This window comes from Meleagris gallopavo, chromosome 4, assembly GCF_000146605.3.
Source record: "Meleagris gallopavo isolate NT-WF06-2002-E0010 breed Aviagen turkey brand Nicholas breeding stock chromosome 4, Turkey_5.1, whole genome shotgun sequence".
Lineage (NCBI taxonomy): Eukaryota > Metazoa > Chordata > Aves > Galliformes > Phasianidae > Meleagris > Meleagris gallopavo.
This window is the reverse complement of record NC_015014.2, coordinates 49033220-49060971: the sequence shown is the minus strand read 5'-3', so window position 1 is coordinate 49060971 and position 27752 is coordinate 49033220. Positions and strand designations below refer to the sequence as shown.

General features: G+C 35.4%; 1 protein-coding gene across 5 annotated transcripts in view; it reads left to right on the top strand.

Moving 5' to 3' along the window:
• KLHL5 (kelch like family member 5) overlaps positions 1 to 27752 on the top strand; it is a 48736-nt gene that overhangs the window by 16288 nt on the left and 4696 nt on the right. For 3 of the 5 annotated variants that reach the window (XM_019614899.2, XM_010710282.3, XM_010710279.3), the window contains 7 exons: positions 5861 to 6046; positions 12563 to 12699; positions 13140 to 13336; positions 19698 to 19910; positions 23696 to 23882; positions 24849 to 25073; positions 25331 to 25493. In XM_019614899.2, coding sequence (XP_019470444.1) covers positions 5861 to 6046; positions 12563 to 12699; positions 13140 to 13336; positions 19698 to 19910; positions 23696 to 23882; positions 24849 to 25073; positions 25331 to 25493 — 1308 coding nt within the window. The remainder of the gene's footprint in view (positions 1 to 5860; positions 6047 to 12562; positions 12700 to 13139; positions 13337 to 19697; positions 19911 to 23695; positions 23883 to 24848; positions 25074 to 25330; positions 25494 to 27752) is intronic. The other 2 variants (XM_010710283.3, XM_010710281.3) reach the window with 1 other exon arrangement.

Here is a 27752-nt window from a genome sequence, read left to right as displayed (position 1 = left end):
TTAAAGACTGGAGCAAAGGAGGGAAAGTAAAAATGCTTAGGAGTCTACACTGTGTATTTGTTTTTGCCACTGACCTACAGAAGTACTAGTATTACAGTGAAAGGAAGTTCTGCATACTGATTGTAACAGACAGTCTTATCGTGCTGCAACACACGGGTAGCTATAAATAACGTACCTCTAATGAGTTCTTATTTTAAGTGATATTCAGGTATGATTTTTTTAAATAGCAACATCACTAGGTAGTATATATAATATAGATGTAACATCACTGTATCACATGTTTGTGATGTAAATTTTTTGGTAAAGCATTACCCCAAATAAGATATTCTCACCATAGCAAGGTAGTCAATATAGAAAAAAACATGCTGTTCAAATAGATAAATACGCAGCTTGAGATTATTATAGATTTGCTTTTCATAAGAGGAGGAGAATTTACACATGACAAAATTAGTTACTTTGTAGAGCTGATGAGCTGCAGATACATATTGAGGGAGTGGAAGAGATCTATATATTACTATATATATTTTTTTTGCAGACGGACTAGTAGACTTTAATGCTTGTAGGATTTGAAATTAGTAAATTTGGAGTATCTTTTAATTATTCATTTAGTCCCAAATAGCATCTGGAGTTGCCTGTAATTCCTTTGTTGTTTTGTAATTCTTGCTGGTGTTTTAATTATACACTTTAAATATTTAAGGTAACTTTTCAGTTCATTGTTGGCAACTTAATAAGGTAACTAATGGTAATATAAGCACTTGCTTTTTATCATTACCTATAGTTTTGTTTTTAAGAGTAGACTGTACTTAAACTGTACCTTGTTCCTTTATTAAGAATGTTTAACTTACGTAAGTCCACCCAACAACTGGATTATCTTTCTAATGTTAAGAAATTGAGCAAGTGGTTGTCGTCTTGTTATCAGAAATACTTCTTATCTATTGACCTCATTTGTGTCGTTTTCAGAGGACTTTTTCCCATGTGAAAACCCTGTTTCCTCCATTAGAAACAAATTGTGTGTATGAAAAAGTCCTTTTTAAAAAACAAACAACTTTGTGAAGAAACTCTGGGAGTTAGCTTGCTTCTTCAGTCCTCTCCAACTTCTTGCCCAAGCCCTGAGAGTACGAAATGACAGAACTGAGGTTACTGCTTTGTGTATTTTTCTTCTTTGCCATGTTATATGGCACAGGTTAAAAAGCATTTTGATTGGATCTCTGTCATTCTAAGAGCTTTGGATCATTATGGGATTCATTTTGAGAAGGCAATGTAGGATTCTTTTCTTACAAGTACAGAGCTTGGTGGCATAAGGGATAAGCAAATCCCAAGTTTGGTTCTGAATTTCTGACAAAGGCTGACACTGTTTGAGATCATTCAGTTTCAGGGGTCGGAGCTGGTTGGCTGTAAAGCTCTTTATATAACTCTCGTGTTGAGATCATCTTGTCTTGAATGCTAGTTTAACGAGTCAGGTATGAATTCTTCACTGTTTTTCACTTCCCATATTTCCTCTGTTGTGGATGTTGGTTAACTTTCCTAAGGTGTTGACCATCCTTTCAGATTTGTAACTTCTTAAAGTTTTCCAGTGGTGTACAGATCCTTGTATTGCAAATTAAAGCCTATGAGGAGTAGCTCTGTTTTTCCTTAGTTTTTGTGGGTGCCTTAGAAGCAGTCCTCAGGCCTTGGAGGCAGCGCAGATAACACACTGATAATACCTCTAATGCACTACTATGCAATGTGTCATGCAGTTCATTGCACCCTGGCATGCGTTAAAATGTTGGAATTGTGTTACTGTAGATATATAAGCATGGAAATAGGTTCAAATATAAACACAGTCACATTTGAACACTAAATACAAGCACTATGTCAGAAATTGTCATTTGAGGCCTAACATTGAACAGTTCAGTAAGATGCCTGCGATCTCTAAGACAAAGTCTGGATGCAGAGGGTAATAACTACTCTGCATTTGGATTCTGTATAAACAGTGTTGGAGTTAGTACATTAGAAGTTCCACCCCAAGCCTCTCCTCTCTAATGCTAGAGTTCTCAGTTGCAGCTGAGATTCTTGTCTTAATAACTTTAAAGAAGAAAACATATAGCAACATATGAAATGGTGGAAACTGGCATAGTGTTACTTCGGTAGGTTATGTTTTGGTCTCCATATGCAGCGTCACTGAACTTGGTGGAAGCCGTGTAAACAACAAAATTGTTAAACTATTTTTAACAATATTTTGAAAAGTTTTATTTTAAAGCAAACTAAAAGCAATATCGAAGTTATAAAATTCAGATTTATTTGAAGTTACGAAAGAAAAGTCTTAATATGTATCCTAATTTGTCTTAGAGATACTCTCTGTGTTTTCTAATGACTTACGGAACTGACTAATATTTTTTCCTATTATTCTCCTTTGAAGTGTCTTTATATTTACTTTGTCTTAACTATCTGTTCACTTTGAGATATCCATATTGGCTTGTTGATTTTATTTTACTTAAATGTAATGGTTTAAAAGGTAATATTGCACATTTTTCAGAAGATTTTAAAATTCATTTTGAATTTGTTTCTCTATCCCTGTTCCAAAATGAACAGTTTGAAATGTGTATTTCTAAAGACAAATATGGAGGCATCTAACCTAAAAGGCATGTTCTGAAAAATAATTCAGAACACAGACCATGAAATAACATGCTTGAAAAAAAGATTTTTGCAAACTTTGTTACAGTCAAGATTCTTAATTATGTTTATGGGTTATAACAAAGATGTGTGATTGCTATGAAATGACTATTGTAACTCTTGCTTTGAAATGAATTTTGATACTTAAAACTAATTAAGAGAAAGATGAAAATCCTTGTACTAGAAGCAGATTGCTTCTCCCCCATAAAAAAAAAAAAAAAAAAAAACCACAACTCTTGTAGAAAGATTTAGTAAATGTGGGAGGAAAGAAGGCTGGTATGTGTTCTAGTTTTTGTTTTATTTTGCTTTCGCATTGAAAACTCTGCTGTGGCTTTGTTTAAGCTATGAGCATGAAACCCCAAACAATAGCAGAAGGGGAGATATAAATTTAGCTCTTTGGTTGTCATTATCTATGTTGTTACTTTTGAAACTCATTTTTGAGTGGTTTACTACCAACTAAGTTAATTGCTTCACTGCTCTGTAATGAGCTGTATTAATGGGCAAAGCACCTCATTCTAAACATCCTACTGCAATAAATAATCCTTTTAAAATGAATATTTTTCTAGCATAGCTTCTGCGTAGTTTTGATTTTAAGGCATATTCATATATAAATATTAAACAGAAGTCAAAGAAAGCTCGCATCTTTAGTACATTAATTTTTATGTCTGTCACTAGGATAATGAAATGTGTAGCTCTCGGGAAAGAGCTTGCCTTTAGGGTAACTTACATTTTTATGATTATTATAATTAAATAAATAATAAAATTATTAATTGGCCAGTGCTAGATAGGATCTTTTTGACATAAAGAGACCAAAAAAGCAGAATTGAAGTTGAAGTCTGCCAAAAGAAAACCCTACAGACTAACATTCTAAGATACTCGTAACAAAAATATTTCTACTGAATTTGGTAAAAATGCTATCTTAAAGGAATATATAGAAAAGATTTTTTGGTATGTATAGCTATTTTATGTGCTGGCAGCCTCAGTCTTTTCTGTAATTATCTTGTTAGTAAGTGTGAGGTGTGCAGAAGTCCCTCTAGCCTTCAGGAAGGAAAGTTTGGGCTATACTTAGAAATAAATCTGAATGAATCATATTCAGAGGAAGCAGAACTGCTTGTGATGCTCAGAGGATCACATGGCTGGATGCTTGTCTCGAGTATGCAGATCACAGATCAGCATTCAATACGGAGTTTCCTTGCTGGGCGGAAATGACATCCAACAAGAATCCTGAGTGACTTTGATACTGCTCCTGGGATGAGGAAAGCAGGTTATTCCCTTCCTCTGTTCTTGCCTTGCTTGTGTATTCTTCCATTTTGTCATTGCTGAGGCTGAACTGAATAGGGAAACAAATTTGTAAGAGTGTTTGAGGAAAGGGTTAAGAAGGATTTAAATTTTTCATAGGCAGTCACTGTGTAATAGGCATAAATAGACCTTGAAGCTATAGCTTCCCTTTTGCGTAAGCACTTCAGCTACCTCTTTCATGTTCTCTTTATGGATCGCTGAAGCTTAATGTTTCTTTCCCTTTCCTTTTTATTTCCCTGAGGAAAATAGTTTTTAAGGTACTGGCTACAAGAGAGAATGGGTATGGTGTTGAATTTGTTCAAGCAGGGAGACTGAACTGAGTGTGACTGAACTTTGTTGTGTCCCGATTGCTTTATTTTGGGTCTGTGGAAAACACGCTCTGCTGCCAGTTTCTTTTCCATACTGCATGAGTGTGGCGACTGCTGGTGAGTGTTGCAGAGTGCACGTGTGTGCTCTGAAGTCTGGCGGTAGCTCTGGTCAGGCTTTCCTCCAGGCAAGTGTCGCTTGATGAAGATTTTTCATTCTCCACACTACTTTGTTGCCTCTCTGGGTGTATCTGCACAACTCTGTGAGGCTGTAATGTAGATCAGATCCCTGATACCATGTGAAATTCTGTTTTCTTTTGAATAATTGTTAATGATGTAAGGTGAGGAATCTGGCTTAAAATGAAGTTCAGCAAAAAAGAGTTGCTTTCCCTGAGTACATGCTCCTTCACCTGTGAAAATGCTGTCCAGTTCTGACAACATAATGGTTTTTATCATTACGTGGTGAGTCAGATAAGGGAACTGATGTGGCACAAAGTAGTTTCTTCCAACTCTCATCTGTTTTTCAGATATGAGTTCCTTGATTCTGTTTCCCACATGGCCACAAAGAACACTTGTTCCAGCATGTCAGAGGTCCAGTGGTAGAGCAGAAAAGTGACTCACAAGGGATGAGAAGAACTTGTTACAGCTAAAATAGATGCCTAGCCACTACTTCAGAGCACACTTGAGATATTTAAGTCCTTAGAGGGAAGTAGGTAGGCAGGTGTCTCATTTCTGATCCATTACTAGATTTGGGTTTCAATTAAGTGTCACGTTACTTGGCCTACTTAGCTATGTGAGTACAGGCCCAGGCGCGCACACAGGAAAAAGCTTTACGGAACGTTTTTCTCCTGAAAGTTTAGATGAGCAGGATGGAGATCGCGTGAATCCATGTGTTTCCAAATAGTACAGTAGATCTAGTATTCTTTCAAGTTATCTGCATAGTGGAAAGTGAGAGAATTGCAATCAAGAAAAAGTGTGCTTCCCTCAGTATCTTTAATTATGATCCAGCTCCTTTGTATCCTGGGTCCATGCATTCTTTTACTTTTCCTTCTTACTGTTTTCTTGTATTTACAAGGACAGTGTTTTCTCCATCTATCCTTGCTTTTCCCCCATACGGGCTTCTAATCTGTTAGATCTCATTTCAAATACTTAAGGCTTCATGAAGTAAGATGATGGTGGTATAGTGGTGTGTTTCTTGATTTATATTTTTTCCCTCGCATCCATAAAGTTTTTGTAGTTCCTTATATGCCAAGTTTTGTTGTAGCCATCTTAAGCTAAGTGTGTATTGAAGTGGCAAAAAGTGTGATTCCTTATTGCATTCTTGCATCACTTTTTCACTTTGTGGAATCTTGTTGGATGCCTGTTTTCCACAACGTCTACAACTCTATAGATATGATTATTGGACTGATGTCTGTGTAGGCCTTAGTTGAAGAATACAATGAATCATAGTTTCTGTTTTTGCAAGAGCTTAGATAATGTTTGGAGAAAGAAAGTATGAAAATAAATTAAATTGGAAGGGAATATGAAATTTTCATTTTATCATCTGTATAGAGATTGTTATAATTTAATACTGTGTGAACTAAGTTTTCTGTTACTGTCTTCAGCAGAACCTCCAACAGCAGTCATACCATATCATCTTGTCAAACTATGGAGCCCTGTACATCAGATGAATTTTTTCAGGCTCTCAATCATGCTGAACAAAGTTTTAAAAAGATGGAGAATTATCTTAGACACAAACAGCTATGTGATGTGGTGTTAGTTGCTGGTGATCGTAGGATTCCAGCTCACAGGTAAGCTTGTAATGACCTGAAGTAACATTATATTAATTTACAAATGTTTCTTCCAAGTTTGTGTTCTGTTTGGAACATTCTAAATAATTTGCAGTACTTTAAACATGCTTTAGCTTTTTAACGTGTATTTGGAAACTAAAACATAATTTCTGTCATATGTGATTCAGCATCAGAAATGACCATGATGTTCTCACTTATTGTCTTGAAGCATATAGTTGGATGTTTGCATAGCAAAGTAAGTCTCAAATGCACCTTCATACTATTAAAAGCAGTAGTGGCTTTTGTACAACAGAATGGAGTAAACAAGTTTTGTTAGACTAATTTTTTTCTTTGTACTTCCAATTAAGTTGTTGGCTTCATTGTTAGTAATAAGGACAGTCTGTCTGCATAGTTTTTTGGGTACCATATTAACGAGAGTCTTTTGATAGTAGACAGGTAAGTGTTAAAAGGCTAAATTAGATCAAAAGTTACCATATCTGTTTTTCCATGCCAGGAAAATACTTAAGATTATTAAACAAAAGTATTAATAACAGAAGCATATTACAGTATTTGATGCACAGTTCTAATAGTTTAAATAGGTACTTAATTATACCTAAGCTGTGGCTTCATAAAGTTATTTCTACAACAGAAATAGTAGCCTAAACTTTCTTGTTTTCTATTGCTGATTTCTCCCATCACAGTGAAGCCACAGGTTAATAAAGCAATAGTTAATAGAAGGATGAGGAGATGTTGGTATTTTGGGTTTGGTATTTTTCTGGGGAGCAGGAAGATAGTTACACCATAACTTGTTATTACAGCTTTCTGAGTGAGCCTTCGTTTTATGAAACTTCATTTTTCCCAAGATAAAAGCACACCTTACTGCAATTAATAAAACAAACAAGTGGTCCTGATCTTTACCCAATTCCTGATCCCAATTCTTTGTAAAAACTTCTGTGGATGATAACAATTTTTTCAGAGGGATGAGGGCAGTGCAGTTGAAGAAGCTTATTTTATTTTCCTTATGGCTACAGAGTTACATATGATCAGTCTTTGTCATATTCAGATTCATCACAAAATTTCATCATTCCTATGGAAAGAGTAAATCATATGGAAACAGGGAGTGCTTTGTGCTCTTGTGAGGCCCCATCTGGAGTACTGTGTCCAGGTCTGGGGCTCCAGTACAAGAAAGACAGCTGTTGGAGAGGGTCCAGAGGAGAGCCACAAAGATGATCAGGGGACTGGAGCACCTCCCCTACGAAGACAGGCTGAGGAAGCTGGGCTTGTTCAGCCTGGAGAAAAGAAGGCTGTGGGGTGACTTCATTGCAGCCTTTCAGTGCCTAAAGGGAGCCTACAAACAGGAGGGGAATCAACTCTTTGAAAGGGTTGATAACTGCAGGACAAGGGGAAATGGTTTTAAGTTGAGGGAGGGGAGATTCAGATTGGATGTGAGGGGGAAGTTCTTTACAGAGAGAGTGGTGAGGTGCTGGAACAGGCTGCCCAGAGAGGTTGTGGATGCCTCATTCTTGGAGGTGTTCAAGGCCAGGTTGGATGGGGCCCTGGGCAGCCTGGTCTAGTATTAAATGTTGAGGTTGGTGGCCCTGCATGTGGGAGAGGGGTTGGAGCTTCATGATCCTTGAGGTCCCTTCCAACCCAGCCCGTTCTCTGATTCTGTGGATTTGCACCCACTAAAGTAATTTAAAGTCAAAGGGCTTTTGACTGCTTGCTCGAAATTGCTGTAAATAGGAAAAATAGTGATTAATACCAACATAATCTTACTTCCTTATGTGGCATGGTAGCATGTTTGCAGTATACAGTTCTGGGGGTTGAGTTTATTTAATGGTTAAAAAGTATGGAAATGGTGCAGAGGACAGCTGCTAACATCTTGTATGGACTGGAAGAATTTACTGCAAGATGAACAGAAATAAGACATTCCTTATACTAAAAAGTTCTTTAATGTGGTTCATACCTGTTCCTCATTTATTTATAGAACTGATTCTGCTCTCAGTTTCTGCTACTGCATCTGTCTCTCTAGCAATGAGTGCACGCTCCCACCTTTAATTTGCGTTGTTCTTTTAGGAGGCAAAGCTTCTTGCTATAGTTGGAATGTTTTGTTTTAAATATATGTAATAGTTAAGGACAAAGAAGTGCACACTGTGCTTTTAGCAGGAGGTGGAAGCCTTAACGTTTGTCCTTAGTTCACTTTGTAACATTGGAGCAACCTACAAAGAAGCTTTGTCTTTTGCACAGTAAATTATTTCTCTTACTGTTTTGTTTTTCCAGACAAATATAAGAATGACTTATGGTCCTCGTCTCAGTATATTCAAAGCACCTCACTGAAAATTGAACTTTTCTGTTGCAAAAAGGATAAACATGAAAATGTTAAAATTGGCTCATATTTTTACAAAGCTTCTGTAAGATTGACTTGATGTACTTGTAGTACACTTGTGGTGTAAGGGGGAAAAAAAAAAGTGTAGGATTTTTTTACTGCCTGCATCAGCCTGTCCAAATTCAGACTTATTTAGCATTATCTACAGATAGGAGCACTCAGTGTACTTTATCATTCTATTGATTATTTTATCTTAAGAACTTAATTAGTAACAAAATATTTATTAAATAGATGCTAGATTAAAGACTTGACAGTAGAAGGCATTGAAGAAAATAAAGTTCATTTACACAGGACAGTGCTTTTTAATTTAAAAATTGGTAAGAATGTTTTTCACTGTTATTAATCCTTCTCTCATACATAGAGTTTGCAAATTATCTCTTTACAACCTGCTATTTTTAATATCTCCTATATTTTTCTTAATAGTCGGTTTCTACTTCTGATTATATTTGAATGTTCTGAAGTGTATAAAGTAGTTAGAGAAAAGAGCAGTGAATTTGGTATTTGACAATAGTAAAGAGCACAAGTAATAAATTACTATAAAGTTCTGAAGATTTTTCATTTGAATCTATTCAAAGAATTAGGGCTCCGAGTCTACTACAAATAAGAGTAGCATATAGTTTTCCTGAACGTGGTGTTCTCTATTCTTTTAACTGTTTATCTTCTCATTCTGTGCTGAAATTATAGCTAAAAAATTCTTCAGTAGGTCAAAATCCTAAAATTCTTCTAATTAGAAAGGAGGACAGTTCTCAACAAGGGAAAAGTGCATTATATTCCTGCTCCCTTAGCCTTGCACCTTCGTAAAGAAATTTTGCTGGGCTCTATTAAATGTGCGAAATGGAATCTAGTTTTTCATATCAGATGGTAAATGTTTCTACATTCCAGTTTATCTTGCTCAGCTAACTGTAGGCCCATAATAAAAAGTTTGGTTTAGTTTGTTACAGCTTGGTGTTCAGGACATTCACTTAAGAAATGGGATGCCTCAGTAAATTCCCTGTCCAGAGAGGATTTAAAGCTTGCACCATATTAGCAATCTGAAAATCTCTGCAGAGACTTATTTTTTTCATGTTGTTGATACTGACAGATGAAAGTATAAAAGGCACAGGATGGAAGACAAATGGAAGCTCACGCACTTTCATAATTAAGAAATTTGTCTGGAAGAGTACAGATCTTGGTTTGGAAACTTATTTTTACTTTCATGGTTATTTACCTGTGTACTGCTTTTCATATGACTTAATAGTTCCTTTGTTTCACACACTGTATCATTTTACTTTGTAATTATTTCATTGTTGTAACTACATGTTTACAAAACTTTAACACAGTGTGTGTCTGAAAAAACAAGTACGTATAAAAGTAGTTCTTTTGTGTTAGGTGTTTGTTGCTACCAACTGGGATTGTGTAGAAAAATTTTGCTAAATTTATTGCCATCACTTCAGTGTGAAAGTGGTAAAAGAATTTTGAAAAGTTTGATTTCCCTGGATGAAATTTTTTACATTCATCTGTATTTTTTCTCTACATGAGAGACTTGTAAGTTGGCCTGAATGATCCTTGTGGTTCTTTTCCAACTTGAGATATTCTGTGGTTCTGCATTTTTCTGTGCAGTAAAGAGAGAAGACAATTTTCTGGGTATAATTCAGTAACCAAATCCTGCAGTTTTATCTGTGTAGAATTTGACAGTTGCTGGTAATTAGATAAGGAGAGTAAAAGTGGAATATGTTCTACATAAACAGGAATACAATGCCAACTGCATTATAGCTGTTTCTTTCTGACATTTGGCACTGTTAGAGTCTTCTATAATATCACTGTATGCTAATTTCAGGTATTTGTAGGCATTCTGTAGGCAGGTTTTAAGAGAAATATTACACTTAGGGGAAAAAAGCACTCACAATTACAAAAAGCGTAATTTAATTTTGTAGACTGAGGAAAGGCAGTATTTTGTGGCATGTGTAGTTTCCAGTGAACTCTTGATGCAATTCAAATATTTTAAAATTAATAATTAGTTATAGAGAATAATTTGTAAATGATGGCATAGACTAACAGGGAAATTGGGGATTTTAAGTGTCATTTCTAGAATCATTACGTAGATTCTCTTTTGAAACAACATGCTTGTCACTTGGCTATCGAAGCTTTTTTAGCAAAAATATCAAAATCTACATGGGGAAATCCTTCTGTGGACTCTTTCAATACATGAATGTACAACTGCTTCACGATATATAATCTGTATGTAGGAATGCAGTTTATTTTCAGACCATAAAAAAAAAAAAGAGCATTTGATAGAAAAATCAGTCACTAGCAGTGAGACTAAGAAATCAATGAAAAGTGGATGTCCAGTGACATGAGTAAAGTAGTAATTGATTTTTATTGGCAAGTGACAGAAGGGACAAGAATAGGCCAGTTAACTGGAAGTCTGCCTCGGTTTTTTCTTACTCTTATCTCAGTGTCACTTTATGTGTTTCTTTGAAAATTGTTGCATTTAGAGAATTATGTGGATGCTTGTTGTCTAAAATCAAAACAAAATTACTGCCAGTATAATGTATGTATTTGCATATTACCTGTATTAATCCACTCTCAGACTGCACATGCTGTTTTGGCATATGCAAGTCACTCTCAGGAAAACAACACTGTGAAGCCTATCTACCTTCTCATGATTCTTAACAGAAGTTAGCGAAAATAGGAAATGAATTGCATCTTACATTTTTAATAATTTCTTTTGGAGGACTTCAAGACTGGAAATCACAGGGACTTTGCTGATACCACAGCTGGTAGGTGGTATTTGGCATTCAGCAGTTGTTGCTAAGATATGTACAGTCCAGCCATTTACTGAATAATGGTGCAGCAAACTGAAATAGTTGCACTGTTAAAAAAACAGAAAGAGGTCTGTGTCAATATTAGGTGTCAGGTTCTTTTTCCCATGGCAGAGTCCTTTCTTTTTCAAGCTGTATTTCACACAAATTCAGGTCACTACAGAGATTGAATACTTTAAGCTGCTTGGTTTTTAATTTAAAAAAAAAAAAGAGTTAAAATATTACTATTGTTCTATTATTGTTTTGAATGAGAACTGAAACTTTATTTTAAACATAAAGATTTTAAAACAGTATTATTCCTTTTTCACATACATTCCTACACAACTCTAATCAGTTAGCAAGTAAAAAAAAAAAAACAAAAACACATTACTGGACTGTAATTCTGTCCAAATGGTCATCAGTCAAAGTTACCTTTTCAGTGAATTTTACTCTTCTGAAGTTTCTGATCTCCTTCATCTTAATAAGCCAATATAAAGATTCCACAGAATAAAGTAAAATTTTCTGAAGTATGGGATTCATTGAACATATGCAGATATGCCTGATTTAGTGTTTAGCAACCCTTTCCCACAAGCAGGGGGCTGGAACTGGATGATCTTTGAGTTCCTTCCAACCCAAGCTATCATCTTCATTCTTATGTGTTATGTGGAGTGGCATTGAAAAAATGTGGAATATATACAACAGTAATTCAAACAAATGTGTGATAAGCAGTACCATGTATACCTACTCTGTATCTTTAAATACTCAGAATTGTTAAAAATAAAAAAGCTCCATACATATCCACAAACAACATTACTATGTTAATTAGTTTCTTCTGTGCAGCATATTCTTCTCCTTTTGGGGCTTTGTTGTCTGCACCATCTCTGTGCTGATTGTGCATAGTTCTGTCAGCAGTAATAGTAGATGAATGTATGTGTGCACCAAGAATAAAAGTTTTAAAGCACTTTGAAAAAGGACTAGCGAGTCATTCTTTCACATTTAGAAAAAGTAACTGATACAATACAAATGGAACTCAACTTTACTTTTTATTTCAATCATGTTTATTTATATTCACCTTCCAATTTATGTGGTTTTGTGGGTTGTGTCCATGTTAACTATTAAAAGTCACTGAGCTTTGAAAGAGTAATTTGTTTGCTTCAACAGCAAATGTAGATTCAGTAACAGTACTTCATTATTCATAGAGGGGAACTGGAGTGTGGAGCCATTTATCAATTGAAAAATGTTTTTCTCACTACAGTGTTTCTCTAAAGGGCAAAATAATGAATCATAGATTAACAAACATCAGATTGACTAAGATTTTTTTTTCTTTTTTTCTCTTTGTCTCTCTCATTTTCTCCTCCACTATGTGCACAGATTGGTTCTCTCCTCCGTTTCGGACTACTTTGCAGCAATGTTTACTAATGATGTAAGGGAAGCAAGACAGGAGGAAATCAAGATGGAAGGTGTGGAGCCAAATGCACTGTGGGCTCTGGTTCAATATGCATATACAGGTAATTAGAGTGAAAATGGGAATTTTGTCTAATGAATTGGCCTCCTGTGAGCATTGTATTCCATTACTAGATTTGAAATGCTCTTAGGAATTCACATAGTTTCTTACTTATATTTTAAAAAATTGATCATTGCTGTTACTTGAGGCAACGTGGTCAGATATGGTTTCTCTGATAATACTACTTTCTGATGGTTTACAAACCATCTTAATATTTCAAATGTATCTTGACTGATGACAAAAGGAATCTTATTAGGTTTCCCTTTCCTTGCATCATTATAGATATTAATTTTGAAAGGCTGGTTACCTACTGCCAAAGGGGCTGTTTTCCCAGCCTTATGTTCTGTCACATAATCTGTAAATAATTCTCTTGTGTCTGAGTTTTTGGGGAGTTTAACAAATCACAAAAGTGAAATTATATCATCTACTTTTTAATATTGATAGGTCGCCTTGAATTAAAAGAAGATAACATTGAGTGCCTGTTGTCTACAGCTTGCCTTCTTCAGCTATCTCAGGTTGTAGAAGCATGCTGTAAATTCCTCATGAAGCAGCTTCACCCATCCAATTGCCTTGGAATCCGATCTTTTGCTGATGCACAGGGTTGCACTGACTTGCACAAGGTGGCTCACAATTACACTATGGTACGTTGTTATTTTAAGCATCAGCCACTGATTGTAGTAAAGAAAATACAGAATGTTTATCTGAGTAAATACTAATGTTTTTCCCTCAGAAAGCCTTGATCATTTTCCAAACAAGAATGCACATATGTTACCATGACGAGAAATGACACAATAACTGCAAAATTACTGGCTTAGAATTGGAAGAAAGGAGGCAGGCATAATGTTTCCTTGTAATGATATTGGGATTGTGTGACGTGCATTCAGTAAAATCTTTCAATGGCTAGTTTTATTTCTGTCAAGCTAAAAACTACAAACTTAACAGTTGGCAAACTGCTGTTGTCTGGCCCAAAATAACAGGTGAATTAATGGAAAAGTGTCATAATGAACAGGTGTATTCAGGTTCGAAGTTACACCTGAAGTATGAATGTGGATATTCACTGCAAAAGATTCTCCATTACACTTCTTTGCACTGGAATAGCAGCATGGCATCAAACAGTTTGATCTCAGGCTATACAATATGTGGCTAAATAAAAATGAATTTGTCAATGATATTTTCATAGCTGATTTAGAGAAAAAAACTGACCTGCTAACTAAATGAAATTCTGTCTTTTTAATAGCCATCCTTCTGTTTTAATGTAGAATGTTCTTTTTTACTCACAAGCATATTTCAGTAATGTTAACAGCAGAAGGAAGCAGGATGCTTATCTCTGAGTCAAGTCAGTTCATATGTTACTTGCAGATTTTTGTAAAGGTATTTTCCTCTCTTCTTGATGAAATTTCACCTATGTAAGCTCTGGGACCTGAATGAGGGCACAAAGATGCTGCGTAAGAGATGTGGGAAATAAGGTAGTACTTAACAAGCTTGTGTGACTTAGAATTGCGTTATCACTATGCTTAGATGCAGGAGGTATAAATTTTTGTCTTGTAATTACTACTAGAAACTCATGGCTTTCTTCTTGCCTGCTGTTTGTGTTTGGTTTGGTTTATTGTTTGGGGGTTTTTTGGTTGTTTTTTTTTTCAGTTTTAAGAAGTGCTATTGTTTTGTATCATTTTTTTTCTTGACTTAAAGTAACTAGATTTAATACGTATAACAGCTTCAAGTAGCAGTCTTTCTTCCAATTATACAATTTTTCCTCAATGAGTAGATATATTTAAAATTACTTACATGTTGAAATTTACCAAAATAGGTCATCAGTGTGCAGATAGTAGCATATATATTTGTATTTTTGACCTTCATTATGCTCAAACAAAATTGAGACGACTGCCATTAGATAGACAGTCAGATGAAACAGTAAAGATAAATGTGCTTTGTGCTTTTGAGTATTAAAATTAATGCAGAGAGAGACAGTGGTTTAAAAAAAAAAAGAAAAGAAAAAAGAACCTCCCTCCTTTGACCTGTTTGTTCGTTTTTCAGAGTAACCTTGTGTTATTTCAATGTCCCTTACAACTTTTATCAGCTGGCTGACAAAGATCAGAATAGTAACGAGCGTTAGATCAGCGTAGGTGATTATAGTCTTACTATTTTGACTGCCAGTTCATGATTTTTTGTGGGGGAAAGAGGCTATGGACTTTCTCAAAGCTGTTATTTTAATAGCCTTTTGTTCATATCACAGGAATATAGTTCTTTGCCTTTTGGACTTTATTTACTTCAGTGGCAAAATTGTGGCTTTTTAGGCTTTGGTGGGATGAAATTTAAATCAGGTGGATTTTAAAAAAACATTTTTAAAACTAATTAGTTGTGCTAGATGGATTCTTCCCAAGGCCTTTTTTAATGTTGTTTAGTTCCAATGGAGATGTGAAATTGAATTTTTGTAATAATGAGTAATAGAGAAGCAGCTTCTATGGTTCGAAATGAATGTTGCTATGGAAACTGCATAGAAATACGTAGTCCAATTGAATCGTCAATTAAAATAAATCCCCAAGTAATTTCATTTGTTTAAAAGCTGTTTGAAAGGAGGAAATATTCAGCAGAATTAAGTGCTGGCCACTTGATGCTCTTCCCATTAATTGTTGAATCACAACAGTTACGTACCTCAGTAGTACCTGTAAATTCTGTTTGGTGAAATATGATGCAATCAATTAGGGATTATGCTGAGCAGTAGATACTTCGAGCATTTTCATGTAATTGTCCTTCTTTCAAAGTGTGTGAAGTAGGAAGTAACAAACAATTTTAAAAAATAGTTGTATTTTAATTTATATATGTTATTTTCTATGAGTTCTCCTTTGAAGATAAAAGTAGATTGCCATATACTTTTTTCCTCAACTAAAGCAACTTCTCAGTTTTAACAGTTTTTAAGAGATGCAGTAATCTTGATTAGCATGTTAACAGATTCATTAAAATATAAGTTTATATGAAGACCAGAAATTCAGATGAAATTAGCATTTGGTTAAATTGAAGGACCAACCAGTGAGTTATCCCAAAAGGCCTGCTTTTGTTAATAGACCTGCTCTGCTCATTAGTGTCATTGGAAAATACTAGCATGATTTTATGGCATGGCTTTAATTGCACAGTACAGTGTGATTAAAAATATAAGTGAATGAAGTGGATTTGAATGCCACAGCTCTTCATATTAAAGGTATAGACACCTTAAAGGTAGGATATCAGTGTAACTTTACTTTATTGCTTACTCTGTTGGCAGTTAAGCTGTTGATTCAGAAGAGAAGAAAATTCAAGGTTATCATCAAAACAGGTCAATTTTTTGACACTGCAGACAAAGTGAAGCTTGAAAAATCCTCAGGATGCATTAAGTGAAACATGAAATAAACTGAAGTGATCGCTTGTGGATGTAGCACTCTTTGAAGAGCAGCTCTGTTCTTTTTTGATTTTTTTAATGCATCAGGGATTTAAAAATACAGTCGGCATGATCATGAGATGTATTTAGATCAAGGTATCTTTTGTACAAAGAGTTTCTTGTTTTGCTGTAGTTTTGGGATCATATAATTACAAATCTAGGCATTTTACTAACCTGGACAGTAATGTCTCTATTCGCTTAATGCCTTTTCACATAGAGTGCCTTCTGTGCACTTTTCTTGCCCTCTAGCATAATGCCTACTGATCAATTTTAGCAGTCTTCATGTCTGAAGAAACGTTTTGCCTTGTTTGTTTGAAATAGTTGATAGTGTACCTAGAACCTACACTAGCTCCTCTTTTACAGAGGAAGATGGTAAACCAAAGAGAAGTTAATTTCAGTTGAGAAAAAAGTTGCCAGTATTATTTTCAAAACTTTAAGTATCTATGGTGAGCAGAGCTATTCTTAGGTAATTGGTAGTATCTTCGGTAGTCTAATTTGTACTTCATTAATTACAACTTAAAAAAGAAAAAAAAAGACATTTTAAACATTAAATCTGATTGTGCTTTAGTTAGTCCACCTGGAGGTGTCTTTGTAATTTTTGTTGTTCACCTTTCCACACGTTAGAGCATAGTGTCTGAGTCATGCTGAATTTCATCAGAAATCTTCCAGACATGAAGAGAAATAGCTACACTTTTTTTTGTCCTCAAGAGGCCAGACCCCTCATTTTTATTAGTGCCTGAAACAAGGCTTTTATATTTTTGCATATATCATTGTAATTCACTGAAACAGCCATCAACTACATTCTCCTTCAGATCTAACGAATCAAGCACTTCTTGCTTTTCAGTTGTGTCCAGGTTCAGAGTATAAACAGATCTCTGTGGCTAGAACTTCCTGTTGGACATCTGTGTACAGTTCTTCTCAGCTTGGGAGTGTTTTGATGCACTCTGAGATTTTTTTTATCCTGATGGAGAGCAGGGAGGGCCTAACCATCTAACTGGATTAAACTTGAAAATAAGTATCATGACCTTTTTCATGTGCTCCTAGTATTTTTTCCTCTGTACCAAGACCCAGGCAGACCTCCAGTTAAGAATGTAAGTATTATTCATTCTGCAGCTGCTTAAGGGTGAATTTAAGGTTGTGGTCTGAATGAACAATGCTGCTGTGTCCCTGTGTTAGCTAGCACGTGAAATTCAGGCTGCTCGTCTGATAAACTGAAAGTGCAGGCCATTTGTTCTCTGAAATATCCTGTTCTTCCACAGAGAGTTCCCATAAGAAGAAGGAAAGCAAGGCTAATGAGGAGGTTAAGAATGCTAGGAGATACACTGGCTTCTCCTTTTTGTCTTCAGAATCTGTCTGTAGAGGAAGAGGAATTGTCAGATTTTGACAGATTTTGTCAGACATAGGCCAGAGATTGTGGCTGGGAATGCTTTGATACTCTGTTCAAAAGGAATCTTTACTCTAAAATTAGAATGGGAGCAAGAGGAAGTTGAATTTGCTCCCATCAGAACATGGTTGTCTGCAAGCAACAAGAAGGAAAATCATGCTTTTTACGCACAACAGCTGTTGAAGTGATTAAATCCAGGAAAAAAGCTTTCCAGAGAAGACTTCTTATTGTCTTAGACAAGATCAGCTTGTTGTTGCCTTCAGAGACAAAGGAAACTTTCCATACAGGTGCTTTTCCCTTCTTCTTCCTGTGATCCAGATAGACAGTGTGGAAAGTTTAAGGTAGTAAGTGTTGACTTTTCTGTGTCAGTGCTCGCTGCCTGTCTGTTCACCAAAACTAAAGGCACTGCTCCAGCTTGCATTGCATACACTCCAGGACAGAATCAACTGAAAATCAGCAGTGAAAGAAATAAACCTAGTAGAATCTGAATGTCTGTGAACTGCATGTTTATTCCCTGGAAATAATTTTCAACTGTAATTTACTCCCAAACTGAGTAAAATAAGCAAACTGCTTGTGTAGTGTTGCTGAGTATTTGTGTGGTCCTTTCACTGTTTATAGTTCTTATATTTGTGCATTTTCTTTAATTTTGTAGTAAATACTTAAAGAGGAAAAGACAGTTCTGTCTCCCTTGTAACCCATTACAATTTTCATGTGCAATTGCTACTTTTATGTAGCTGGTTGGATCACTCTAGTCAGAAAACTTTTCAGATAGTGTAAAATTTTCCTTTCTAAATTCTGTCTAGGAATTCTGTCTAAATTGTCTAGTTGCTTGCTATGTGCACAGATAACACTTTGAGGTCTCCTCCTAATATCAACTCCAAAGATGCCAAACTGTCTTGTATGTTTTTCGTGACATTTTCTGCTAAATTCATATATGTTTTGCAGTGCTGGTCTTGCTTCGTTTTCAAGTTTCTTCCTGTTGTTTTTCTAGCTCTAAAGATGTGTTTTTGTGTGTGTATGTCCTAATTAGAAGTCTTTTCATTAGTGTGCATTTTCTTCTAAGTCATTTAACAAGATACTAAAGAGAACTACTTTTGTTATGGGGCACAGTTAGACTTCCACAACTGTGGATCTAGTGCATGTTATCCTCCAAGGGTTTTGGAGATATATGGAATGTAAGAGCAAAACCAGCATGCAGTTATTTAGCTGTCTAGCAATCAACAGTACATTTACTAAATTGATGATAATACTGTTTTATTGTTGTGAAGCTACTCTGTTTGGAGTATGAGGTAGTCAGGTTTTGAGCTATTAATGTGTAAGAACCTGTTTATAGACTGCTTCTACTTTGCTTTCCTTTGTTGCCTCATTAAGGTGCGTGGCGAAGGAAGTTAAATATAATCTTACCCCCTTCTCTTACATTTAAAAATAAAAAATAAGATTCAGGTTTCTCACTGTAAGTGCATGGTGCTGATTATGTTTCTATGTGCATACTCTTCTGCTGTTTCTACCTAAGCTTACGAGAATCCATCCAGAATGTTCTGCATGTTCCTGAAGTATGTGTTCTGAAGTAATGGGATATCAATGTGAGAAATGTTATATATTGTGAATTTTCTTACCCCAAAGTAAGGATTTGTTGCTGGAAATGATAGAAAAAAGTTATAAAATTGAATCTTAATAAATGAAAGGGTGTTCAGTATTTTGGATTCTTTGTTTTGCTCCTGCCAGTCTGTTCGATCAGCTATATAAAGTGTATGAAGTAATAAACTTCAAATGCCCCAGTGAAAATCAACAATGAAATTACTTCCTCTGAAAACAAATTGCCATACTTGAATCTGCCAGTAATGAAATATATTACAGCTAATGTGCCCATTAGCTGCTTGTAGTATATTGTGCTCTTTGCTTGACAAAGTATCTTCATAGTCAAAAGAAACAAATTGTACTTTTTTTTAACGTACTGTATAAGAGGGGCCATAAAAGTCTAGGAAGTAATTATTAGTCAAAATAACTCAGTAAATATTTTTTCCTTTCAGGTCAGTACTCCAGTGGTGTTTACTGGCACAACTGAGAGATGGTGTGAAGGAGGGACGAGTGGGAAAGGATAGTAGGAATTCATTAAGAGAAAAAATCCAAAAACAACAAAAAAAGTGCAACCGTCTTCAGATGATGCCGGCAGCTATATTAAAAATATATATTTTTTCTTTTTCAGGAAAATTTCATGGAAGTAATTAGAAACCAGGAATTTCTATTGCTGCCAGCCACTGAAATTGCAAAGCTTTTGGCAAGTGATGACATGAATATTCCTAATGAAGAAACTATATTGAATGCACTACTTACATGGGTTCGACATGATTTGGAACAGAGAAGGAAAGATCTCAGTAAACTCCTGGCTTACATTAGACTGCCTCTGCTTGCTCCACAAGTAAATTGTTCAATTCCTCCCTAGTTTATACCATAGTTATAGTAGGCACACATACAGCATCTGTATAGAGATGGTGACAAATCACAAAAGCATCACAAGATTCCTTAGTGTTTTGGATTCTTAGAGCTGCATATAAGGACTTAACATGTTGTATAGTCATGATACTTTGTTGTGAACTGCAGCATGTTCTGATCCTAACCTGAGATCTGACTGGACGTGAGGGGGTGGAGCTTCTATGAAAAAAATTGCTTCCATTGCCCAAAAAGATGATTATCGAGGATATATTTGTCACTAGAATGTGTCCTTTTAACTATCTTCTTTATGGAATTTGAACAGCATATTTTGAACAACTGTATTTCCTTCATATAGCTAGCAGCTGTTGTCTTTGAAATTTAGGAAATGCATTTGCGTAAATCATTTAGAATCATTTGTTTTTTTCTATAAACTCTTGGTAATCCATCTTTGGGTACTTCTTGTTCTTTCTAGTCATTACTTTTTCTCCTCGTTGGACGTTTACATGTATTGTTGAGGAAGACAAGTTTGTTTTTTTTTTTAAATAGTTTTGAATGACAGTTTTCCTATGCGAGGAAACGATTCCTCTTGTCAGTGTCACATGTTATGTGACATGTTATCTGACAGCAGGCACGTAAACTATTTGATTTCTTTTTTTCTTATGCTAGTCTTCCTTGCTGTCCCTTGATTTAGTAATATTTAACACTCATGAAGTCTAACTATTTTGTCTCGGATTTTCAGTTTTAAGTTTTCTCTATTAAATGAGGGATTTTTTTATTTTTATTTTTTTACAAAATGTGAATGCTAAGTAGAATTCATTAACACAACAGAAACTGAAATTAATTGATTCAGCGATACATACAAATCATGTTGTGTATTGCCTCTGATCCAGAACCTTATTGATGGCTGGTAAGATGCACAAGCAGGTTTTGTGGTATTAATATTTTCATACTGTTAATAAACAGTATGCAGTGGCAGTATTTTCTTGCTTGTGACCTTGACTTTGCAACACTCTGCTTCTAGAAGCATAATACAGTGTAAGAAACCAATTTACCTTGGAGGAATTCTTTTTTTTTTTGAGCTTTTAATTAATTGATGTTTAAGTACAAAGTCTGTAACCATTTGTATTTCTTTTATTTAACTGCAATTGAAAAAATTTTGTAAGGTGAAGGTACAGAATTTTCTCCAGAAGTATACACTGTAATCAAATTATGTCCAGTGAATAACTGATTAGGAAAATAGCAGTATGCCACACAAAAGCAATATCATATTTCACATATTATGAAATTTATCTTTTATTTTTTATGTCTTTGCCAAATATATACACTTAAATTTTTAATACGATATTTTGCTGTTGCCCTTTTCTTTATTAACTTTAGCGAGTTATAGTGCTTAAGCTGAGGGAGCAATTAGTGCAACAAGTAAATTGGGTTAAAGTGCCCCAAATAGCCCTAATGAATTTTCACAATCATGTTTTTTTTTATGATGACATGAGGCAATCTGCCAGAAAACATAACATAATGAAAAGGTTTCCAATTTTACAGTTGAAGAGTTAAAGCTATTTGAAAGAAATAAAATTAGAAAATTGAACAACTTGCCAAAATCAGTAATGTTGCAAGCAGAACTGTAAAGAATACTAGACTGAATATACTTGAAAAAAACTTTGGGAAATACTTCAAAACTGTAGCACTGGAACAAAAAACAAATGTGATGAATTGTCAGTTTCATTAGTTGTATTTCTATGCATTTCTTTGTACACAACATTGAATTGTCTATTTCATTAATGCAAACAGTGTTCTAAATACTTGTAAGAAGATAAAGATGAAAATTTGTCAGCTTCTTAAGTTGTAAGGTGGCCAGTACTCCATCTCTGAAAGATGAATAAATGAAAACAATGATTAACCATTTCCTGAGTTACAATATGGGTTCATCTTCCTTTCTGGTCAAATATCTGTGCTATATTTCTCCTCATCAGGTTTCCAGTGACTACAATTTCATGTTCACATATCATTTGTAACCTACTGAGTTATAAGTGCTTCTAGTACAAGGAGCTACGTAAATAGTAAAACTTGGAAATAATGGGAAGGAAAACTTTTACTTAAGCCAATTCCAAGTACTTTAAGTGAAGAATGTTTTCAGAAGATTCTTGTACAGTAAATTTAATTTAAAGAACATTTTAATTTTTTGAATACCAAAATAGTCTTCTGTGGGTTGCTCTGAAAGTGATGCCTCCTGATTTATTTCAATGGAAATTCCAGCTACAAAGAGAACAATAGCACTATTTGAGCAATTTCTCAGCTACACAACACTGATTTTCAAAGTAGCCACCACTCTTAGCCATGTATTTTTGCCAGATATGAACAAGAGCCTGCATGCCACACTTCTAAAAATTTACATGGCTATCTGGAACATGATTTGTCTTTCATGTCACTGTTGCCACTGCTGAAATGCACCACCCACTGCCTCACTGCGCTCACACCCACTGATAGGTCTCCATAAATATTCAGCAAGCACCGAAGAATGTCACTGGGTGCAACTTATTCCACAGAGAATTCAGCGACACATCTTTGCTCAATACACACTTCCATGTTGGACACCACTTTGTTAGAGTGCCTTTCCACTGCCATCTGTCACACAGCAACAGAATGTAATGGAATATTGGTGGGAAGCTTCAGCCTCTACTGCTGTACCACCACCATCCGCCTCTGATGTTATGGGTCAACAAAATGAAAGGCATTACTTTCAGAGCATCCCTTGTAGATTGCATTTATTTTTATCTGAGATTAAGTTATTTTCAGAGATTGAGACTGTACTGTGAGAAAACTTCTCTGTAGTTTGGGAGAGGGGATAAGAAACCAGTGAAAAAGGTAGGTTGGTTGTGTTTTGTTATTGGCTGTCAGCAGCTCAGCACTAAGATCTCATCGTGGCTTCTGGACTTGGTATTTCTAATGTTTATCTGGATTTTGTGCTGGGAACAAGAAGCATTTCTCTTTCTTATTCTGACAAGTGCCAGTGTCACTGTAGGTGTTTCTCTTGTTTCTTTTCTTCTGTTACTCAGGCCATGTCTGATAGCTCAGAAGAATGCCAGTTGTCTAGTCTTGTAAAAATTGTAGTTGGGACACTTAATCTACTAATATATTTTTAGCAATCTAACGAACATGGAGTACAAAAAGCTCCAGAATCTTTAAACTTAATTTTTATTAGTAGCCTTTATTTAGGTCAGATAAAAATGTAACACTTCTCAAATTTGCTAGCATCTTTGACAATAAAATATTTTTTAAATGTTTGTAATAACTGATATCCTACTGTGGGTCACTGACAGAGTTCAAGAATAGAATACATATTAAAGCATTCAGCCTGTGCCTGAAGCAGCTTTCACAGGACTGGACTGGGTGCATCTGGGAATCATAATCAGAGAGTGAAATTGAACTGACTCACATACCTGAAGTCCGATCTGTTTCCTTGAACTTACTTGGGGTGGCACTGAAACATGATAAGATTTTGTTTTCTTCTTTGAACCATTAGGCTTAAGTCATCCATTAAGATCAGGTGGCCTTCCTGTTTTTCATACTCAAGGGTTCTGTTTAAAACCTGATTTTTTTAATTGTGTTTTATCTGTACCCTAATCTTGTTTATATGAACTTTTTGAATATAAGTCTGTTCTAAATCAGGCAATTGAAGTTTTTGGATAAACCATTTTTCTTCTAATTTTGTTTTTATACTTTGTGCGGCTTATAGCAATTCAGTTTGTTTAATTTCAATCTTTTTTGCAGTTTCTGGCAGATATGGAAAATAATGCGCTCTTTAGGGATGACATTGAGTGTCAAAAACTCATTATGGAAGCAATGAAGTACCATCTGTTGCCAGAGAGACGACCTATGTTGCAAAGTCCTCGCACCAAACCTAGAAAATCTACAGTGGGAGTGTTGTTTGCAGTTGGAGGAATGGATGCAACAAAAGGTCTTGGCTTATATAATGATTAGTTGCTGAGGGTTGGTTTTTTTGTTGGTTGTTTTTTTTTTTTTTCAAGAAATGCTGGATGTATGTTTTTATAACATGTAAATTATATAACATATTCCATTAAGTCAACATTTTGCAGTACAGAAAATAAACATCATAAAAGGACAGTGTACATTAGATTTAAAAAGGTAGGTAGCATTGAAGATATCAGAAACATCCTGGAAGCTACAGTCATGATCGATTTGAAATTGTCAGAGGAATATCTGATTTCTGAGTAGTAAAATGTTGAATTGAGTGAAAGCTAACTCGCATTTACTTGAGTGGGAAGTAATCTGGAGAAAGAAGACAGTGACAGAAAATGTACAAAGGTGACATGCACAGGTATAAAAGCAAAAGTAAAACTGCTTTTTGACTAATTGTTAAATAGGCCTGTCATCTGCTTGGATGCTTTTTTTCTTATATAAGCTTCAATACTGTCTAATGGTAGTTAGAAGGAATCTGGCAAGTTTGAAAAGTTATGATAAATAATGTGTTTTCATTTATTCTTTATTTTGAAGTTAATTCTTCCAATTTTTAGTTGTTTTTCATCTTACAGTCTGTGTTGCACTTGAAAGGTTCATGTCACATAACTCCAGATTTTTTTCTAGTATTATGAAACAATTGATTTCAGTATATAATTGCATTTAACAAAGTTAATTAATATTCCTAACATTCATTTTACTAAAGGCTTCATTCTTTAAAGATGCTAAAAATTCTGCTTTTTGTCTTGAAAAGCACTGAAAAATCCTTATCTATTATGCTGTGATTGGTTCTTGAGGAATTCAGAAAGGACTATTTGTATACCCAGTTAAGAACGTGCTGTAGCATTTTATGTTGTCATGTAGAATCAACATATTGCTGAAATAATGGCTATTTTAATAGTTCAGATTAAACTTGTTTTACTGACTTGTGGGTGTTGTCATTCAGGAGCTACGAGCATTGAAAAGTATGAGCTTCGTACCAACATGTGGACTCCCGTTGCAAACATGAACGGACGAAGATTACAGTTTGGAGTTGCAGTCTTAGATGATAAATTGTACGTTGTTGGTGGCAGAGATGGACTGAAAACCTTGAATACCGTGGAGTGCTACAACCCTAGAACAAAAACTTGGAGTGTAATGCCACCTATGTCCACACATCGTCATGGTCTTGGTATGTAGCTTTCTGTAAAAGCTGAACACTTACATGTTTTAAAGGGTTAAGTGATGAAAAATTTTTCAGGAATTACATCTTGGAGATACTGTGGGAGGATGTCTTTGTTTTAATGCCAACTTTTTATTGACCTAGTTTTCTCCTTCAGATTATATCCAGCAATGGCTGCTTAAAGAAATCTGGTTTTTGTTTTAAAATATTTCTTGATGCATACCGAACCATCAATAGGAAAATGTAATCTTTTTTCTTTTTTTTAGGGGTAGCTGTATTGGAAGGCCCCATGTATGCTGTAGGAGGACATGATGGCTGGAGCTACCTGAATACAGTAGAAAGATGGGATCCGCAAGCTCGTCAATGGAACTTCGTAGCTAGTATGTCAACTCCAAGGAGCACTGTTGGTGTAGCAATACTAAATGGAAAGTATGTGAAGGCAACTTCCAATTTATCTAATATGTAATTACAGGTTTTCCTAAATGACTTATTTCTCTTGACATAAAAGATGTTGATAGCATTAAGAACCAGTGAGACTCCAGTGATTTCCTCCTGTTGTGATAGCTTGAAAAATCAATTTCCAAAATCACTGTGAAGTTAGGGAAAGAATACTCACATTGTATCTTATTAACTCAGTGAGAATAGTAAACTGGCTGAATTAAACCTCATCTGGAGTGGTACCAGAAATTTCTAAAGCTGCTTTTCAGTGAAAATATACTTAAATCCTTGTGCAAATCATACTCAGACAACTAGGTCATTTTGTGCTGTCATAGGACATGGTTGCGAGTGGCCTCAAGTCTTCCCAGTCCTGTTGGTTACCACAAAACTGAATCAATTATATTTAAAACTCTCACAGCAAAAGAGATTTTATATACTTCTCCAGTGAGAAAGCTCCAGTAACTTCCCTGAGCAACCTCCTTAACTGTTAACACAGCTTTGAGTTCTCCATTTGTCAATTCATAAGTACCTTTTGCTGGTTTGTTATTTTTTTGTTTGTACTATCCGAAGTGACCATGGAAAATTACTATTTTCCTTCCTATTTGCACAGCATGTTTTACTTAAAGACGCATGTTTTTGCCTCTTGTTCTCCTTTCACTGTATACTTCTGAGAATGATGACTGTTTTTAAAACCTTTTTTTAGGGGTTGGAGACAGCAGTAAGGTATCTCCTTAGCTGTCTCTTCTTAAGACTGCCCAATTCTCAAACGTTATGTTCTAGCTCCGTCATCATCTTAGTGATCATCAGCTGGACTTGATACTGTACAAGAAGATCTTACACCAAAAGCCCGAAGATGGACACAGTATCCAGATGCAATCTTACACATACTGAATAAGGAGGAGACCTTAGCTGTGATTAATTGAAGTCCAAGTCTATTTTTGCCAAGCTGCATTTTCTTCAGTCATCCCCCACCCTATACTATTGCCTGGGAATATGCCATTCCATGTACAGGACTCTGCCTTTGCTAAACTTCTTAAGACTGCAGCCACTTTTGCTGCCTCTCTCTTAGAATAACAGCCAGGCCCTTCAGCATACCAGCTACTCCCCTTAATTTGATGTTATTAGCAAACTTCCTAAGGCTGATTTTCCATTACATTTTTTTTTAGATAATTAATGAAGACATTAAGCAGTATCAAGGCACTTTATCAGCCTGGGAGGAATGGCACTAGTAAGCAGCTGCCAGCCAGTTACTTCATGCTGCTGATCCACAGCCCTTTGCACCCAGCAGTCTATCCTGTTTTCCACCAGCCCTGCAGTCAGCTTATCCAAATCATGTATTTATCATTATGGATAGTGAATACCAAGTTAACCTAATTTACTATTATAATTATATCAGAATATTTCACTCTCTTGACCATAAACTTTTTCTTCCTGGCTATGTCCTGACACATCTCCCTTGAGCTTGCCTGAGTACTGTAAGCAAAAAGCTTTTCATGATTTCTTTTTTCTTTCTTTTTCATGGAAAGCTTAATTAGTACAGCTGAAATGCACTTGCAAAGGGTCCTGTGAGATCTGGAACAAGTCCAGGAATGAATGAAAATGTTCACCTGGATGCAGGAAGCTGGGAAGAACTTGAACAACTAGCAAGCAGAGTGCCTTGGGCTGCTTTTGGACCTGCAGACTCAATGCTTAAGTTAGGTCTGAAGCTTCCTGTGTATTCAGCAGAGAGTCCCAGGTGTGGCAAAAAGCTCCAAAAGTAGTCTCACATTTCTCTATTATTTTAGAACATAGCTTAGACCCTTAACATAGACAGCAACCTTAGATGTCTATAGTTAAAGGTGTGAAAGTGCATGCAAATTTATTACCTTTAAGCTGCAAGCAGTAATTTCTGCACATTCTAGTAATATGTCTGTGAACTGATAGATTCCAGATGATTTGCTCAAAACCTTTGCACATAGAATATACCCTTTTCCATATCCTGAGTGTGAAATCACTGCAGAAGTGATCAAAATTCTGTTGTTTCTAGGGGAATTGAGAGCGGTGGGCTTCGTTTAAATGCCATGTTGCATAAAAGGATGATTCTTAGTCATATTTTTTTTGGAACTGCAATATGACTTTCTAATATACTTTTGTACGTTCCTTACCTTAAACAATTTGTATTACTAAACATGGGCACTTCCATGGAAATGCATTATTTAAAGAGTACTAATTTTTTTGTAGTTAAGTTTGTTAGTTAATATATATTAAAAA